At 35.6% G+C, this 20,780-nt stretch overlaps 1 protein-coding gene across 1 annotated transcript in view; it reads left to right on the forward strand.

Moving 5' to 3' along the window:
* Positions 1-20,780, forward strand: part of MALRD1 (MAM and LDL receptor class A domain containing 1) — a 604,410-nt gene that overhangs the window by 326,194 nt on the left and 257,436 nt on the right. Inside the window, exons 28-29 of the mRNA XM_027121490.1 lie at positions 5,622-5,867; positions 7,448-7,605. Coding sequence (XP_026977291.1) covers positions 5,622-5,867; positions 7,448-7,605 — 404 coding nt within the window. The remainder of the gene's footprint in view (positions 1-5,621; positions 5,868-7,447; positions 7,606-20,780) is intronic.

The following is a 20,780-nucleotide window of genomic DNA, read 5'->3' on the forward strand; positions in this document are numbered from 1 at the left end:
GGAGATGCCATTTTAAAGGATTTTTTTAAAATTTCAGATTCCAGTTACTTATTTCTAGCATATGGAAATGTAATTTATTTTTGTATAGTGATGACATGTAACCTTGCAAAACTTACTTGCTGGTACAAATAGCTTTTTTGTAATTTTATAGAATTGTAGGTGAATACATTGAGCACATTTATGATAGCTGCTTTAACTTCTTTGATAATTGCGTCATCTCTGTTTTATCTATATTTGCTTCTATTGACTGATTTTTCTCCTGGGTTTAGATCACATTTTCCTACTTCCTCATATGCTTTTAATTTTTAATTTGATGCTGGACATTGTGAATTCTATGTTGCTAAGTGCTGAAGTTTGGTAAATTCCTTTAAGAAGCATTGAACTTTGTTCTAGAGACACTTAAGTTGCTTACAGTTCTTTACGGTCCATTTAAGTCTTATTTTTAAGTCTTTGTAAAGACAGGTTTAGGATAGAAGTCAGCAGATTTTTACAGTCAATTTTTTTTTTAACTTAAAGGAAACTTTATTTAGTATTCTTTTTAAAGCAGTCTAGTTTAAAAACAAGTTGAGGGACTTCCCTGGTGGCGCAGTGGATGACTCTGCACTCGTACTGCAGGGGGCCCAGGTTCAATCCCTGGTCAGGGAACTAGATCCCACATGCATGCAACTAAGAGTTCGCATGTTGCAACTAAGGAGCTGGTGAGCCGCAACTTAGGAGTCCTGGAGCCACAACTAAGGAGCCTGCCTGCTGCAACTAAGACTCAGTGCAACCAAATAAATAAATAAATATTAAAAGAAAAAAAAGATGAATAAGAACCTAATGTATAACATGGTGACTATAGCTGATAACACTGTGTTGTATAATTAAAATTAATTTGCTAAGAGTTGAACTTAAGTATTCTTATCAAAAAATAAAAAAATTTAAACTAACAATAAATAAATAAAAACAAGTTGAGGTTAAGAAAACAGTATGTTCAGAGAGTGAATATGTTCAGCTGTGCAGGTCATATGGTCCTGACTGAAACTACTCAACTACCATTTCAATGTGAAAAATAACCATAGATAATATCAATATATAAACAAGTGGGCATGGCTAAGTCCCAATAAAATGTTATTTACTTAAACAAGTGGTAGACCAGATTTGGTCCTGAGACTATAGTTCCAATCCATGGTCTAGACACTACTTCCTGCTAGAGTCTCTTTGCTTGTTACTAAATTGTACCCTTTCTGGATTTCCTACTGAATGCCCTGTTTATTCGCCAAGGACTCTCCACTCTGGCTGGCAGTAACTCAAAGATATCTGGTCTTCTGTAAATTCTGGTAATTTTTCAGCTTGTAGCTCCTAGTTATTGTTTTCTTAGAAGTTGTTCTCTGTCTCTCTTTGTGGATTTTACCCAGCAAACATGAAAATTAGAATTCAGCAAAGCCTTAAGCATATCTCTGGGTCTCCTTAGCTACTTACCTCCTGTTTCTCCACCACCCTGCCTTGCAAATTCTATCTGTCTGAGACACTGTCTTCTCAACTCACTGCAACCTCACTTTCTGCTGGGCTGACCATTTTGGAGCTACAGTCTAGAAAGTTCCTCCAAGAAGAAGTCTGGCATGATCCTGTATAGGATTTGCCTTTTTTTCCCTTTCTCTAAGAGATCACAATCCTGTGCTTTCTGTTGTGCAGTGTCTGCGAACACTTGTTTTATAGATTTTTCCCAGGCTTCTAGTTGTTTATGGCTGGAGGGTAATTTCATACCTTCTTACTCTTTCTTTCTACATGTGCTAAGAGCCAGAGTCCTCTCATTACTTATTTTGATGTTGAAATTATTTCTGACCAGTAGTTCAACCTTTCATCATAATGATGTAATTTTTGGAGAACTTCATTAATTTTTGACACACACACAAAAAAATTCCCAGGCTCATCTTGGACTTTCTTTTCCTTAGCCCCAGACCATTTTCCCAAGAAGACCTAGTTCCTTGTAATGGGGAGTAGTATTTAAATAACGTAGAGTTTGGGGCAGAGAAGTAACATTCAATTTATTTCAAATATCACCATGTAAATATTTTTGTAAATATTTGTAATATTTTTATTGATGTATAGTTGATGCATAATGTGTTAATTTCTGCTGTACAGCAAAGTGATTCAGTTACGTGTATATATATATATACACACACACACACATTCTTTTTTATATTCTTTTCCATTATGGTTTATCATAGGATATTGAATGTGCTATACAATAGGACTTTGTTTTTTATCCATTCTATATATAATAGCTTATATCTGTTAACCTCAGCATGGTTCTTTATTGTTTAATGGACGATACAGGGCAAGGGTAGGGTGCAGAGATCATGAAGGAAAGCACTGCAATGTAGTCACAAAAAAATGGTAGTGGCTTGAACCAAAATAGTAACAGTAGAGGTAATGAGATATATTCTAATGGTAGGATTGACAATTGACAGAATTCGCTGAAAGATTACATGTGAGTTATGAGATCAAATGTTGTATATATTATTATTACAGCTCCTAGAACTTGGGGCCATCCTCAATTACAAGATGGTCCATCATCCAAAATTTGGTTCAGATATCAAGACTGATGACAGCACGTACACACCAAGATGGTTTGAAAATGTCTGTTACTCACATAGTGAGGCTTTCTAGGAAATCGAGGTAGCTCCTAGGCATGTCCAAAAGTAGTTTTAGAGAACGAAGAAAGAAAACTGGGATAGAGTTTGATGGTGGTTAGGTGGTGGGACCTGGCTGAGGATTCCTGTGCACAGGTAGGGGCTTGCGTAGTTTGAATCTTCTACCAACAGGGGGAGCACCTGGACTTTCTTACCAGCTTTCCCAGATGTGGAACACAATGCGGAACAAAGTCATACATCAAAAAGTGGAGTCAGACTCTACCATACAGAGCTCCTTACAAGATATTTTTTCTCTGAATAACTGGAGTTGCCATTAATACAGATGAGAAAGACTGTTCAGTGAGAAAGTTTGGAGGGGAAGAATCAGAGTTTGAATTTAAGCATATTAAGTTTCAGATGTCTCTAAGGTTTACACGGGAGGTTTTTAACTTTTATAATTTGTTCTTACTTACAAAATTAAACTGCCTCTCAACAGGGTCACTGCCTAATTGAAACAATATTTTTTTCTGTAAAAATGAACACAGTTTCATAAGAGCCTTAATATCAGAATCATTTAAAGGTATACACCCTACTTTCAAGTAGCTGATTTCTTTGGACAAAACAACAGGCATGGAAAATAATTTAGAAATAGGTAAATAACATTAGTTGATAACTTCCCTTGATGTTTACCAAAAGTGCTTTTTGTTATTTTATGAATAGAATGCATTAAAGCAGTGAAATTTTCTTTATTAACATAGAGGGCTTTCTGTTCAAAATTAATCTTGGGTAATATTCAAATTACTGTATTTTTAAATTATGCAGGTATTTATGTTTTAGATCGATAAAACTTAATCACTGTGACTATCTTAAAATACTAGCTATATTGATTGTGGAATATATCAGGCTCTATGTTTCCATTTAGAAACACATCCACATTATTTTCTTGTGTGTTTTAAAAGAATTAGATTTTAGCTTGATTCACTTGCTTTGGAGAAAAGCATCTTTAAAACCAGTAAATTTGTTTTTACTCCCCAAACAAATTGGAATTGACAGAATCAATATAAATATCAATTGTGTAACATCAAATGATCTAGTAATTTCTCAGGTTCTCAACAGATCCATGAGAGATACTGCGTCTAGTAGTCAACACCACCATTTCTGTCCCTCGGTGGTCTTGTGTTTGCGATAGTTGACCTATCACTGCGCTTCAAGTCAATGGATTTTTAAAAAATAATTCTGAAGACAACAGACCTGGGTCCAAATTGCATTTCTGCTCTTGAAAAATCAGCAAGTCATTTAACATCTATAATCCTCAGTTTTCTCATCTATAAATGAGAGGGTTAATGTAAGTGATCTCCATTTCCATTAAAGCTCAAAAATGCTTTAATGTTACAATTCTGAGTCAAGCTCTGTAATTGAAACATCAAAGGTATTTTGTCTTACCCTCCAATCTGCTAGCTGAACTGGGCACCTAAATAAAAATAGTTTAATCCCACACTGCAAGAAAAGAAAATGGTAGCAATTAACCCAGACAAGAAAGTTTTGTTAGAGACAGAATGCATGGTTGAAACTTATTTTCAAAGGCTTTGCGAGTGTAAAGGCCATTTAATTAGGCAATCTTGAGTGTGCAGTCCAAGAAGAGTTTAGCACACAAAATGGCTAGGAGGCTTCAGAACACCAGCCTCCTCCCCAGTGGTTTCTGCATGGCCTTCCACTCCTCTCCTGCCACTTCTTCTCTCTTAGCCATCTATTTTCTAAAATGTGAGACCGATCCAGAACATAAAAGCTTTTCTATGAGATTTTATCAGCAGGAGTTTCCAATTCCCAGAACACCTTCCATTAAATTCCTGAATCACTTCCTACCTCTAATGCACACCAATCCTCAATCTTCAGACACTCTGCCTCAGGCCATGGAAGCTACCATCTAAAAATGAAGTAGAAAGTGGTATTACCAGCTCCCCTAACTGGCAGACAAGGAAGATGGGAAGGAAAAAACTTTCAGATACTATAGTGTCACAAAGCAAATGTGAAGCTGATGTCCCAAGCTGGATCTCGGAACAGCTTTTCCTGCTGAAATATTTTCACCCGTGGTGGTGATGTTCTATTGTAATATTGGAGCAGGACAATAATAGTACCTTGACTGTGCATATCGAACTGGTTTATCATTTCCAAAACACTTTTGCTCATTCATTTATTTAACTAATATTTACTGATTGCCTATGAAGGGCCAGGCACTGTTCTAGGCACTGGTGATATAAACAAGTCTCTCTAATTAGCTTAACTTGTCTAGTTTTTACTGTTTTTCTTTATCTTTAGATCATCAAGTGTATGATCCAAGTGGCATAACTGAGAAGTACCAGAATCAGTTTGAGCTCAGCTGTTCAAAAGCATTGCTCTTTATCTTAAACTCTGTGGAAAGGTCTTTATGGTTGACATTGCTTTGTCGGGAAATTGCTCCTAAAATTCCAAACAACTGACAAATAAATGTTTTGGAGAAAAAAAAATCTGTTGGAAAGTTGGATATCACTTGTATATTCATGTCCCTGCTTCTGAGGAAGTATCATATATATTTGGCTTCTGATAAATGTTGGAGTGCAAGGATGCTGATGGAATGTACTTTCAAATACCCTGTAATATATAAACTCTTATTACCCTAAAGATTTTGTTTCAGGATAAAAAATGGAAAGCCTCACTTTGGCTTTTATATTTTTTGAGTATAGCTTACAGGAAGTGCTGTATTTGGGGAGGACTGGGATACTTTCCTAGACCAATAAATTGATGCTTAATTTTTTTTTTTTTTCATTTTGAATGATGCTTGTGAGTGATCTATAGACCAGAACCTAGAGGGGATTAGGAGAGAGAGAGGTAGGGGTCAGACGTCCCAAACTCCTAAGGACACTGTGTTTCTTTACATTTTTAAGGGAATCTACTCTTACTACCTTTTAAGCTCACTAATGTGTTAGGAGTGTTTCCTCATCCTTTCTTTGTTTGTTTTCTGTTTTTTAGGTTACTGTCCATATGGTTATCGGGAATGTCAGAATGGCAAATGTTATAAACCGGAGCAAAGCTGTAATTTTTTAGACGACTGTGGAGATTATACTGATGAAAATGACTGCGGTAGCTCCTGTACTTTTGAAAAAGGCTGGTGTGGTTGGCAAAACTCTTTGGCTGAAAACTTTGATTGGGTTTTGGGGGTTGGCTCTCCTCAAAGCCTAAGACCTCCCAGAGACCACACACTTGGAAATGAAAATGGTAAGTTATTAGGTTGTTCCAGTCACTCTAATCGCATTCACAGTGAGCATCACGTTATCTTCCCTGAGAGCATCTGGAGAGACCACCGTGGTGCCAGGGCAACTAAGTCAAACGTTTAACAAGTGTATTTGTCTCCTGGGACTGCATAACAGACTGCCACAGACTGGGTGGTGTAAACAGCAGACGTTTATTGTCTCACAGTTTTGGAGCCTAGAAATCTGAAATCAAGGTGTCAGTAGGGCTAGTTCCTTTTGAGGTCCTTGAAGGAGAATCATCTGTTCCATGCCTCTCACCTAGCTTCTGGTAGCTTCAGTCACTACTTGGCTTGTAGGTGGTACTCTCCTTCTGTCTTTGCATTGTCTTCCCTCTATGCATGTCCATGTCTGTGTCTAAATTTCCCCTTTTTATTATAACAGTCTTACTAGACTAGGGCCCACCCTCATGACTTTATTTTAACTCGATCATCAGCACAGACCCTATTTCCTAACAAGGTCACAGTCACAGGGACTGGAATTAGGACTTTCACGTCTTTGGGGGGACACCATTTAACATATAACAGTGAGTAATTAAAATTGAATATTACTTTGATAATTGTAGATAGATGATAATATACGCTGCTCTCAGGTACCTTTCCTAAATGACACATACTTGTCATCAGTAACCGTGAATTCTGCCACTCATTTGATCATTAGAGAGTCATTTAACTTTTCAGATTCTCAAACTTCTCATCTGTCCCATGGAGATAATAGAATTTGCCCTGTGTACCAAACAGGGATTGTCAAGATCAAATGAGATGATCTGTATGAAGGGGAAAGCAGTTAGAAAGCTGTAGAGACGTGCAGTCGTAGCTGTAAGATCATCTATGTGAAGGGTGCTAGGTATGGCTCATTTTTACAGTGAGCTGAGGTCAGGTCTCAGATTCATTGGTCAAGGGGCAAAAGACATTAGGAGAATAAAGAAGGCATCCTGAATTCCTGGATGCTACAGAGTAGGAAACAGTGACATTTCACAGGCCTGGGATAAAACAAAGCTCTCCAAGCCAGACCAACCATGACAAAGAAAGGTAGGTGTAAGTTTCATTCAAACACTCAGCTATACATACATAAAATGTTTTGGATATTTGGATACACAAGCAGAAAACTCAATATCTTTCCTTGTGTGTTGTATATTAAAATCCTCAGCCTTTCCTTTATGTACTCAACAGATGACTGAATTCTTGAAAGTATGTCATATCCCTCTATTTGTATTTCATAGACAGTCTTTGCATTGTTTTACAACAACTGGAGAGTTTGGGGAGTCCATGAAATAATTCCTATAACTATCTCGTTGAGTCCATGGCATAAATACCCTGTCAGGTCAGTTAATCTGCATACCGTGAAGTACTTGCTAGAACAGAGACAGTTGGATATTGCTCTGTCAGTGAGCCAGAGGCAACGCTACTAGATTTCCTTTCTCTTTCAAGCAGAAATACCTTTGGCAGTTCAGATCCTAGAAATGTAATTAAAAACCCGAAGATGGAAAAGCTAACATAATCCCCTCGATGTCAGTTTTGCGTTATCTGAATCCCATCTTGTTCCCAGGGCACTTCTTGTATCTGGAGGCTACTCCGGTGGGCCTTCGGGGCGAAGAAGCACACCTCAAGAGTGGTCTGTGGCAAGAAGCCAGCACTGCCTGCACCATGAGCTTCTGGTATTTTATATCCACAAAAGCCACAGGGTCCATTCAGGTCCTCATTAAGGTAGGATCTTCTCCTCCAATGCCTCTGAGCTTAGTGAAGTTTCCTAGAGACAGCACATGGCCAAAAGGAGATTATCCCAACTTTGCTTACCTGGCCCTGGGAAGCCGCCTCCCATCAGAGGGAGCTGCTACTTGTGGTTCAGATGCTCTGCGGAGTTTGGTAAACTGGGCGTGGGAACCAGCTTTGAGCCCAGCGTTGTACCCTGTGGTTATGACTGAATCCCAGAGACTCCTTTTAAGGTAACAATTAGTCTAAGACACACAAGTTTAGGTATTTCTTTCCCAGTCCTTCTCAGTAAAAGAAACTAGATTATTTGTACATCTGAAAGGACAGCAGCTATCCATTTTAACTCATGTATGAGCAATCATTAAGGGAATTAATATTAGACGTTCTGGTTCTAAGCACACACCGTGCAAAGGACAGAACCGATCAGGAGAATGAGGAAGGTATGATTACATTGAACTGCTTATTAACTATGACACAGTAATGCATTTTCTTACTGTGGGTTAATTAGATGTCTCTGTCAGGGCTTTAATTTCATTTAACAGAGTGACAGTGTTCAGGGACCAAAATACCAAAGTATACATTAATATTAATGAGACATGGTTCATATACCTTTACTCTTTGGCAAATTACAACAGCAGCAAAAAGGAGATAAGTGGGTGTGTGCGTGTGTGTGTGTGTGTGTGTGTGTGTGTGCGCGCACGTGTGTTCATTTCAAGAATCTCGTTAGAATTCCAAGGAAGCTTACTCTAAAACCATGCTCTAGAGGCCATTGCTGTTTTATCACACACTGGGCTTCAGTGAAGCGCCCTGACACTGATAGAAAATGCCTGACCAGAATACCAAAGGCCTCATATATGTGAATAGCTAATGCTGCATAGTTCATGTTTTATCTAAAACCTGAGTTAACTTTATGTTTTAGGACTCTTCCATAATAATGCAGAAAAGCCTGCCTAATAAAATACATGCAGCAGTACCACAGTGATTTATTCTTATATTTAAATATGAAAACTTACTGAAATGTATGTAAGGCTTCAAGTTCTTGTAAGAGTATTTTGCCAGTACTCTATTGAATGGGATACTGGATTATATGGTCTGTACTGCTCAATAACAAAAATTCAACTGAGTAAATTTAAAGATCAAATTGCTTTATTGAACGATTTATGAATTGGACAGCATCCCATGTAGCAAATAAATAGAAAGGAGCCCTGCCAAGTTGTGGAAAAGGAAAGGTTTTTAAAGGCAGAAAGGGGGCAGAAAAAGGAAATTACTAGCAAAACATGCATTGCTTCAGGGAAGGTTGCACTTCTGAGGAGGATGGAAGGGTTCTGTTGGGCAGATTACTTTCCTAGTGCTGACTGGTTATGACTACAGTCCTGAAGCAACTTGAAACTGCAGTTAGGTTAAGTGTTAAGTGTTAGTTTCCTGTCATGGGGCTTAGCACAAGTGACTCCATTTTGAGCCTCTTTTCTCTTTTTTCAACAGTACCATGTGAAGGACTTGGTACACTGGATTTTGCTTTTATTATTTGTTTCACTCATATTTACATTTCTCCTCTCTTATAGTATATTAGTATAAAATGTAAAATTAAACTATTTTGAGATATAAGTCTTCCTATCAAGTCACGTTGAGCTCCCGTGTTTCCTCCAGTTGATTCCTATGGACATTTAACAGCATCTTCAGAGACCCGTTTTCCTACCGTATTAAAAAAAAAAATATATATATATATATATATATATATGCCTATTATTCAGTGACATTTATTACAAAGGAGAGAAATCTTTCATAATATATATTGATTTTATATTCATGAATTTTAGGTCAATTGTTTCATTTTTGGTAATTAACAATACCTATTTCTGATCATCATTACAAAGTACTTCTTAGGCTTCTCTCTGTGTGGAACCATGCTGGATTTTTACCTTGCTCATTGGTTGGAAATTGTCCTAGCCAGATGGCAAGCACAGTAGGGTCAGGGATGCTACCTTTTCTTTCTTTCTTTATTCCTCATCTTTTAAAATGTTCCCAATCTATACATATGTTGCCCCTGGCCCAGTTTCCTCTGCCTTTCCTCAGGAATGCCTCCTTCTGTGTTCCCCTCTTCCCTCCATACCAAGTCCAGCACAATCTGGTAGATTCAGCCTTTCACAAAACATTCCTTGACCGCTTTTGCCCACCATGATTATTCCTTTTTTTCTGAGTGTCCCTCACAACTCCAGAAATTCTTCCTGCTCACTGGCTGTTCATTTATATTTATTCTGTTTCAATAGATACATTATAAAATATTTAAGGCAAAGCCTTGAGGCTTTAGTCCTTATGTCTCTCAGCTCTTCAGAGAAGGGACTGCTGGATGAAGGGATTGCAAGAGGGGAGTAGTTCCCTCCCAGAGCCCAGTGCTGGGCTCAGGACACCCCTTGTTTGAGTTAATCCTTGTGCAGGAATGGCTGTTATGCATGACATTAAAGTCTAATCTGGAGAATCTGAAATCTAGGTCTGAGATATATACATGCAATCAGATGCAAAAGGCATGTAACCACTGACCAATAATTTAATGACAATCTAGTTTTAAAGGGCAGTATCGATTACAGATCACAACCAGAATAATACATACTGAGAGTTACATTTACCCACACACACTATTTCATGTAATTCTTAGCACAACCCTCTGAGGCAAATAAAGTGGGCCCCATTTTACTAAAGAGGGTCCCCTAGAAAGAACCTAACCACCCTATGGCCACATAGCCTGTCAGTGACAGGTGGGAGTTTGAATCCAGGTATGTTTACATCCCAAACTTATGTGTTCACCCCTCACCCTTCTCCCCAGTGTTCCTCACTGATAATACTGAGTTTTCTACTCTTCCTAATGAAATAGAGATTCTGTTTTCCTGAGATCTATATTCATTGCACAGAATCATTTTTTAAGGGGAAAAATGAATAATAATTCCTATAATGGATATGTGTGATTCTTAAACTATCCTGTTACAAAGGAGTGAATTCAGGGAAACCCCAGCAAGGCAAAGCTACTGCTTTAGGAAACACTCAGTGAAGAGCAGTACTATTTTACATATTGTCTATATTACATTTTCCTTCTATATTTCCTGCTTTCAGTCACGTGAAGACTTTTCACTAAAGAGATGTAATTAAATCAAATGTAATCTTTGTGTCTTAAAGTGATTGGTGAATTCTGAGAAGATGGAAAGAGCATCTTATTGAGAAATGAACCTTAATTTTTTTCTTTCCTTGAAGTCTGCTTCAGTTATAAATGTAAAGCACACACAATAAAATGAAGTAGCTACAGTTTTTCAAGAGAAATTACTTTTTTAAATACAATAGTTTGCTTTTTTTTTTTTAATGAGAACAAAGAGTCTACCAGGTAGAAGGATTATTAGCTATCCCTCACTGCTTGGACCAAGGCACTTTGTAAGTGGGATTTAGTCCATGGGAATTGCTTGTGATCCCTGCCATTCCACTGTGTTCATTTAATGGGTGAGTCAGTCAAAACTCAGATGGGCTAAGTAGGAAGTCCAAGGTTATAAGTAAGTGGATGAGCTAGGACTTGAACTCAGGTATTATAAAAATTAAGATTAGAATGTTACACAATCTGATTTCTTTCTAGGAGAGAAGATTGAAAGTTGATCATCTAAATTAAAATACATGGGTCATATCTTTTTCTGAATGTAGTAATAATTCATTTTTAAAATAGTATGTTTGTTCTTGATAACATCTGTCATTTTTACCTACCATTTAACTCATTTACATTCAGTATTAAATTTTGCATTACATTTAAATGTATTACTTTTCAAACCATCTAAGATTTAAAACAAAATATGAAACAGATGTTCAGGGGTAGAGTAAGAGTTCCACATAAAAATTAACTTGTTTTTACAATTATATTTAATTTTACACATTTTTCTGGTCACTTGTTTTCTGATGGGGTTAATTATGAGTAATATGTCGATTTTAATATGCTAAAAAGAATTTTGGGGGAATTTTAAAATTTACTTGTGTTTGATAAAGTGTTTTCATAGGTAAAAAGTCTATCTAGTCTCATCACGAAACAAAAGACCTTTGCATCTTTTCAACTAGCCATGTGAATAAAATGCAGGAACACCTGCTACCTGAAGGGCATTATTGTGTTTTAGAACTACTCCATCTTTGATAAACTGTTGATATTTTAATCAAGATGACTGCGTGCTGTAGGGAATTTGAATCTATTTGACTGAAGGCATTCAGGACTATCCATTATGCCATCATGATAGAAAACATAATATATTCAAGCCAGAAGTGGAGAAAAATAATGTATTTCAGGAGAGCCCTCCTGATTATAGCAACCTAGTTATGATGCAAGAACATAATTAAATTAGCTTATTGCTTTATCTTGCTTAGTGATTCAGAGAATTTTAGAGCTGGTGGGGTCCTTCGAAATATGTTTAAACTCTTCATTTTGCAGATGAAGGAATTAAGATTATGAGGTTGTATTTCTTGTCCCAGCTCATACGGTATTTTAAGAAAAAAGTTAAGATGTAAATCCAATTTTTCTGACTTCTAATTCAGAGCTCTTACATACTTCCTGGAAATTCTATCTAAAAATCATATTCAATATGGAAATACAGATTTTGTTCAATAGGCAGTGGAAAATGTCAGATCAACAAAGGAAAGGCCAGATTCCTTTGCCTACTTAGAAGCCTGGAAGTTCTGGTTCTGTTTTACCCTCAACCTAGCAAACAATGAGCATCAGTTGGGTTTAAGAGTCAACTGGAAAAAGTGGGCATTCTCCATCCATCCTAACCCACCACTACCCTGTCCCCGGCACACACACTCACCACAGAAGGTTTACAACTAATTGCTAATACTAACGTGCCTAAGAGTACGTCAGACAGATTTTTATATTGACGCATCTTTTTGATCTCTTCGGCCTACTGAATATATGATGCTATTTTAGTCACATTGTTGGGATTTTATTCATTATTTCAGAGTAAAGGATGTAGAGAATATGGGTAGAGAGGATACATGGAAGCTGGATAGAGAAAATCGATTTTTCAAAGACTGTCACGTGCATTGGGGGCTGTAAATCCATTAAACTAAACTTTAGTACCAGAACTTTATTTGCTTTTCTGGCATTGTTTCAGCACATTAACAATTCAATCTGCGTAGATTGGGCGCTACTATATTAGTGACCTTGACCAAATCAAGGGAGAAAAGTTGATCTTTGCATTTCAAGCTATAGCCTTGCAAGAGATCAACACACCCAGAGTTTTATTAATTAGTTCCCACAAGATCACAGTGCCATGATTTATGTAAAATAAATGTTCCTTAGAGAACATGGCAATGTTTATTTCAGGTTTATTTTTGACTAAGTGAGATTTTTCTAAACTTCTCACTTCTTCCTTTACCTCCTAGTGCTGCCCCCTATGACTCACAGGCAGCCAGTGGAGTCCCTTCTATTAAGATTTCTATTAAGATGCTAACAACTTAGTTAAATTGATCCCAGAGTTTTACTTTTCAAGAGACTCATAGGGTCAGCTCTAAAGATTGTTCTCACTACTATTACTGCTGTTTCACTTCCCTTTCTGTTCCCACTACTGCTACTGCTCTTGTGACAAGCCTCTAGTTATTGACTGATTTCTTTTTATTAATTGAAGTATACTTGATTTACAGTGTTATGTAAGTTTCAGGTGTACAACAGAGTGATTCAATATTTTTATAGGTTATACTCCATTAAAAACTATTATAAAGTATTGGTTATTTTCACTATGCTGTACATTTCATCCATGTATGTCATTTATTTTATGCCTGGTACTTTTTACCTCTTAATCCTTTCTTCTATCTTGCCCCTCTCCCCACCCCTCTCCCCACCCCTCTCCCCACTGGTAACCACCAGTTTGTTGTCTGTATCTATGAGTCTGTTTTTGTTTTCTTATATTCATTCATTTTGTTTTATTCTTCAGGTTCCACATATAAGTGAAAACATACAGTATTTGTCTTTCTCTAACTTATTTCACGTAGCATAATATTCTCTATGTCCATCCATGTTGTTGCAAATGGCAAAATTTCATGTGTTTATTAATGGCTGAGTAATATTCCTTTATATATATATATATGTATGTATATGTGTATATACATATATATATATATACACACACCACATCTTCTTTATCCATTCATCTGTCGATTGACACTTAGGTTACTTCCATATCGTGGCCAATTTCTTTTTTCTATACAATGTGCTAAGTCTTTTTTTACACATAGTAATTCACTTAATTCACTTAATCTTCAGAGTAAATCTGTAACAGACCATGAAATTGAGACCCAGGTCACATAAATAATAAGTGGTGTTCTCAGGATTAAAGCCAATTCTAACTCCAAAATCCATGCTCTAAACCACTGCACTCAACTTCTGCTGTTAGATTTTAAAACATTCTCATACCCAGGAGGCAAATATATTACTGTTCATCAAAGTTTTCCAGTGGCTCTGAGATCATACAAATTAGAGATTTCCATCTCTGCATATTAATAAATCCACAGGCCTGTCCCCACACATGTTAGAGAGGGGAGGGGATTACTTTGTGTTTAGCAGCTTCTGTAGTTTTATTTGTTTGTTTTTTAACAGCTTGTCAACATCTAGTAATAATAACCGTATTTATCTAAACCACTCTACCTCATATCTAAATAAAATAAAATAAAAATAAATTCTAAAATAAAATTCTAAAAAAAATTCTAAAAAATTCTAAAAATTCTAAAATAAAAATTTCAAAATCATGTTTAATAGTTACACTTTAATGTTGGTGAAGAAAGAATGAATTGGAAGCAATGTAATTTGATTCTTATAAGAACAAAACTAGCTAGATGAAAGCTCTTAATTTTTATTCAAACACGAAATCTTTAAAACTTGCAACCATCTATTCTTTCAGAATCTTCCCCTCTCTCTCTCTCTCTCTCTTTCTCTCTGCCTTCTAGTAAGATCAAACTTGATAACTATTTTTCCCTCTTTGAAAACTGAGACGTCTAAATTAAAAGCAGAAATCTTCAAGATCAGGGGCTCTTAATCAATAGTCTGTGTATGTGTTTGTGTGTGTTACAGACCTCTTTGGCAGTCTGATGAACTTCTGCATTACTTCTCAGCATACTGTTATAATGCATAAAATACTAGAATTACAAAGAAACAAGTTAAATTAATACTAATTATTAAAATATTTTTTTAAATCCAAAATGGTGACTTAGTAAACTTGTGTTAAATGACAAAATCTAGCAGAGGATGAGCTAACTGCTACTATTTCAAAGGGTGATATAAGCATAAGTGATATTTTTGAGATAATCATGGCACTTTAAAGTGATATTAAAATATTTGTTATTATTATTGGTGAGAAAGTCACAGGTACTATTAATACTTATGATTTGTTGCCTGTATTCACGATGGAAGAAAATACCAAATTTTAGTTGAAGTTAGTAAAAATAAAGATGTATTTCCCTCATCCATGTTCCAACCCTCTTGAAAACCAATATTCTGTATATAAGGGGTCTTGAGAATTTTTTATTTTGTAAGGGTATCTACCTTATATGTTCAGTGTTAACATTTATAATCAAATACCTTATCTGAGTAGGAGCTTTCTGCATGGAAAAGCAACTCCAGTTCCCAATAATTGAAACATAAAGGCATTGAAACATAAACATAAAATGAAGATAACATTCAATCTGAACCAAGTTCAGAGCAGGGTAGTTTTAAATGGGCTTAGGTGCTGCCACAGCAAAGAGCTGTTTCAGTCGCTGGTTATCAGGCTCACAGCCAGGTAGAGTCAGCAACTTCCAAACTGACTGCTGATGGATTAAAATATTGCGAGATTTGTCACCCAGATTCAGGAGTGTCTTTTCAAATGTCATTAAGTAGTCATGCTATTGACTTTCTGTGTAATATAAGATCTGGGAGAAGAAAGGGAAGAAAAACAATATTGTAACTTACCTCATTTTTAAATTTAACTTTAATTTTTAAATTAATTTTAAGGTATAATTGGCCAGTAGCTTCACTTGCTTACTCCTTATCTGCCGACAGAAACTTCATAGGTGCGATTGTTGTATATGGACTGCCCTACGTAGGAATCCCGAGGGCAGGTTAATTTCCTTTCAACTTTTGCTTACTTCCCGATAATATTTGCATCTTAACTGTTTAAAACCAATTTACCATGGCAAAACATTCCTTTTCATTTTATTTCATTTGGGGGAGTGAGGACAGTGCCTGAAAAATTAAAATAGTCTTCAGCACATGAGAGTGACTCTTTCTGGAACTCGTAAGTTCTCATCAATTAATTTTTAACGCCTGCTCAGTTAATTGTCTTTGGAGTTTGCGACACACGTTTCGACTAAAATTGGTTAGAATTGCTTATCTGTGGGCTGACTGCTGTAACTGAGTCACACGCCTGACTCAGAGGCTGCTACAAGGTTGGTGATATGTTTTACCAATTATAGATCACAGAATTGGAGTAGAGAAAAACCCTATGATTCATATCAAACTGAACGTGAAAATCCGAATAACGTTGGCAATCTTATCTCTATAGGAGATGAATAGGTAACACATTCCTATCTGTAATCTCTGGTGAATTTTAGTTACAACAAATGTTTAAAACCTATTTTTAACAATGAAGACATATTTAATTTACTTTTTCCAGATTGGTGCATCTCTCCACGTCTTCTAAAGAAGTCAGGAATATTTTCTAATAATCTGTAAATTGTGGCAACAAAGCAGTGTAGCAAATTCTGCTGTGATCCTACCTCTGTGGATCCCATTATGTGAGAGATGTAAATAAAGAAAAGCTGGGCAGTTTGGATGTACTGTGTACTAACTTAGACTGTTTACTGCTAATTAACAATATTCCTAGTTTAGGACTACAACTTTTCTTTGCAAGCTCAATCCCAACTCTTTTCACCCCTTGCTTCCGTTCATGCATTCAAATCAATCTTCCGTGAACTTCTACTGAATATACATGCCTTGTGCTCATGGAGCTTGTGAGTTTAGAGTGGACTTAACTGTTGGCAAAAAGCAGCAGTGTGGTACTCAGTCTATCAGAAACAGTTGGAGCTCTCCCACCAAAACTGAATGTTCTTTGATATTTAATTACCCTCTTTTGAAGTTGTCCTCTTTCTGAGAGGATGACTTATGACTTGCTGTGCCATATTCCTGGAACAGGAAGCTCTCTGAGGTCCACATGGTGGGTCCTAGATGAGTGGTATGTGTTCCCATACCACTGAGTCTACGTCTCATGACCCCACCACACTGCATCTTGACTGTCTACGTGTAGAGCTCTGTTGTCTGATGGCTAGGGAGCTTTCATGGTACAGAGACTGTACCTGCCTTGTTTCCTGTCTTATCTGTAGCATGTAGCATAGGGCCTCGTGTATAACGTATAATAGGTGTTTGAAATGAATGAGTGAACGTACAGGATTTCCATATATAATTAAATGCCGACTATAGAGAACAAACCATCCAATATTCTAGGAATTCAAAAGCTATTAAAATATTTGTGGAATGAAAGTGTTTAGAGGAAATAAGAGAAATTTGAACTGGATCTTGAAAGGTAAGAAGAATTTGGATAAATAGAGGAAAGAAGGGAGAATATTTCAAATGAAAGAATGCATAAAGGTAGAGAAGTCTAAGATGTTTTCAGTGGATCCTGAATTTACCAATTATCAGGTAGTGATTAAAGATATAATATTAATGATGATAATAAAGTAAGCATTTATTTGACCCTTTAAAGTTTACAGCATACATTTGTTTATCTGGTACTATGAAGTTATTTTCGTTATTTAATACAGTATTGCTTACATTTACTGTGTTTGTCATTTTCAGTCATTTCTGACTTTTTATTATCTTTAGCTTTAACTTTATAACCATATTTATTGAGTAACTTGTAATACATTTATATTAAATAATGTTCCAAATTATAAATGCAGATTAGCAATTTGTATAAACACTAGTCATAGCGTTAATCAAATTTAAAATAATCCCAAACTGCTTTTTGAACAGCAGAAGAAAATCAATTGAAAAATCAAATTCTTAAAGATTATTTTTAATGAACTTAACTTTAACTTCTGCTTGAATGAGAAAACACATTTCAGCTTAGCTGCTAGATATTCATTCAAGCGTTGTTGACATTATTTTCTTTTCAGCAATTGACATGATGGGTTGAATAGCTTTTGTAGATTTAAATTAAAAATATATAAATTCTTCATTTAGTTCTTATAGCCCAAGTTATATACAAAATCACTTAGGTTAAACATAAACAGCCTTGACAAAACAGTCAATGGCAGCCAATAGGCCCACAGTGGTTACTTCTCATGATATGACCGTAAGATTGAACAGTCAATCAAGAGAAGGTTCTCCAGTCAGAACCATCTATTCACCAGCATTTTGTAGCACTCGCCTTGCATACATTTTATGTAATTTTCCGTATCAGTGCTGCTCATGTGATATTAAAAAACCCCAACAAGATTAATTAAATATTGAAGAATAAAATTTTTCTGGGTAACATTGAACTTTGGAAGGCCACACACCATTATAATGTCTAAGATTTTACTCCCCAAGAACTAATTTTTAACCCCATTAAAAAATGTATGTTATACCCTCCTACACGCCTCTCTGCAAGTCCCATTTGTGGTGTTCTGGGAACCCTCCTTCTTTTGTGAGGGACATGATTCTGCATCATTTGTAAGGGCAAGCTTTCCAACTTTTAACACCATTGCTAAACTTAATTTTTCCCTTAAAATATTTCTCATCCAGTAAATAGTGCCACATGTTATCCATTCACATTTATCTTCTATGCTCTTATCCATGCCTTTTCATTATCCATAACTTTTAAAAATCTATGACTTTTTCTACATTCTTCTGGCCCTTGTCATTTTCTACCACTATCTTGAAGGTAGGATACAAGTACAATTTATTTTTGTTTCCTCCATAATAAATAGTTCGTTTTAGGCACATAAAGTACCTGTTAGAATAAATAAGACAGATTTCCAATATCTCAGTGAACTTAAATATAAACAAGGAGAACAATATGTAAGGATATAATAAAAGGAATTTACAAAATGGAAGATCTGGGGGAATATTTGGGGTGGGACATAAAGATGGAATTGTCTATGCAGTCTAGACTGAGTCTTTATTCTTTACAAAACAACTACCTTTGTGGTCCTAATTTAAAATCCTGTATCATCTTGTGGTTGATGTCATTCTCTCAAGAATGGAAAAATAGAAAGATAAGCATGGACTGAATTACTGTTCTTTTTATGAATTAGACCATTTATTTATGGATTTACTTTATGGATCAAGAATTTAACATTTTATTTCCTGTATCATATAGTCATATATTAAGACTTTCACATGCACATTTCCATGACTGAGTCACTGAAGACTGTTGCGGATTACAGATACAGATCAATATTATTTTCAATTCAAGATGCGCCATTTACTGCATCCTACAGATGGTCATTGTACATTGCTTTGTCCTCTTTTATGCTAACCTCCTGGTGGCAAGAGAGCATATACCTCTTCAGTATTACGAGCTGAGGGATCATTATTCTGAGTGTTAGCAATTGAAGTGACATAGAGACTTGAGGTCAAAGGGAAGGGTGAAATAATATTTTCTGTGAATTTATGGATTTCTTTTCATCAGCATTCATGAGCCCTAAGGACTTTTAGCAGTCATATTTTTAATGAGTTAACTTGACTCTTTTTGACTTCACTGGGGTCATGCAGCAAATAAAATCTCACCAAAGTTAGAGATGCATATGTCTTCTGAATTATGACAGAATGGTGAGAAAATTATTTAGTTTAGAGGAGGACTCAATTTTGAAGGGGGGATATTTAAATTATTTTTGAGAAAAGTTATGTTAGGATGAAAATAATAACTTTCTTAGCTTCATTAAAATTGGAGCTAATTTTTCTTTGTAGTCAAAAAACATACAGAAACACACATATGGGAACATACATATATTGAAAAGCAGAAAATAATACTTCAAATGGCACTAAACAAGCTAAGTTTTTGCCAAGCAATTTTTTTCTTTTTAAAGTTTTTTTTTTCCCTAAAGATGTCTAAACAGAAGATAAATTAAGAAAAAGAAATGGTCAAAATTAAAGGACATATTTTTCTTTTTCATTTTCTTTCTACATTTGAGCACAAATATGATGGGGACATATAGTTGAATTTTTTTTTTTTTTTTTGCAATTTACTTCATTTACTTAGATGAGGAAAGATTGTGAACAGTTTTATTTTTACAGATATACAGTTAGTAGTTATTTTATAGTGCATTTATGCTTTTTTATTACTACTCTATCCACACAGCAATAAACATCATTTGCAAAAACTCATACAATATTTCAGATACCTCAGTACTTGAAAAATATTTTTATACTTTATAAAATGGTTAAAGGCACACTGTGGATCTGGAGCTCCAGATAATTTTTTTCCAAATAATGTATTTGTAGCTAAGATGTGGTATTTTCTATTTCAAACATTAGAAGTTTCTGAGATATCCTGCTTTCTTGAAAATCTCCCATTTTTTTCCTCGAAACTTTCTTAGCCCCAAACATATAGTATTTTTCTGAGTAGCTTAGATACTATTAAATTTCTAAGAAAATTTTATAAATGCAAGCATAGCTGGACAGTGACCTAGAGCCAAATAAATGGCAGTGCATGGTTTTGAATGACTGATGGATGACTATAGGTTCACTTTGTTTTCCTAGGTCTCGGGGGGGAAGTGATAGCTCCGTATTATATTTTTGCACACACATAACGTGTATTAACTTTTTTTAAGTCAGCACTTTTGAAAAGTTCTGTTAAATTTAGAAACTTCCAAGTGAATCACTAGGATCAGAATCATTATACAAGGCACAATACTCAATTCATCCATCTGTACCGTCTCATGTATGATAATTGCTTTGAAAATACATGAAATTCTATACACAGAGAAGAGAAAGAAACTTACTAATTTTTTCCTTGTAATGGCCTATGAATATATCTATGTGAATAAAAAGTCTATGTATGTATTCATGAAAATAATTAGCATTTTATTCAGTAGGAATTTCATAATGACAACAAAAAAATCTTGCAAAAGTTTAATTTCTGAGAAGAGACTGGAAATGAGGCATTGGTAGTCTTTTGCATGTATTGACATTACTTTAATTTTCT

The sequence above is a fragment of the Aethalodelphis obliquidens genome, unplaced genomic scaffold (genome assembly GCF_003676395.1).
Source record: "Aethalodelphis obliquidens isolate GAN/ISIS:26980383/991018 unplaced genomic scaffold, ASM367639v1 scaffold23, whole genome shotgun sequence".
NCBI lineage: Eukaryota > Metazoa > Chordata > Mammalia > Artiodactyla > Delphinidae > Aethalodelphis > Aethalodelphis obliquidens.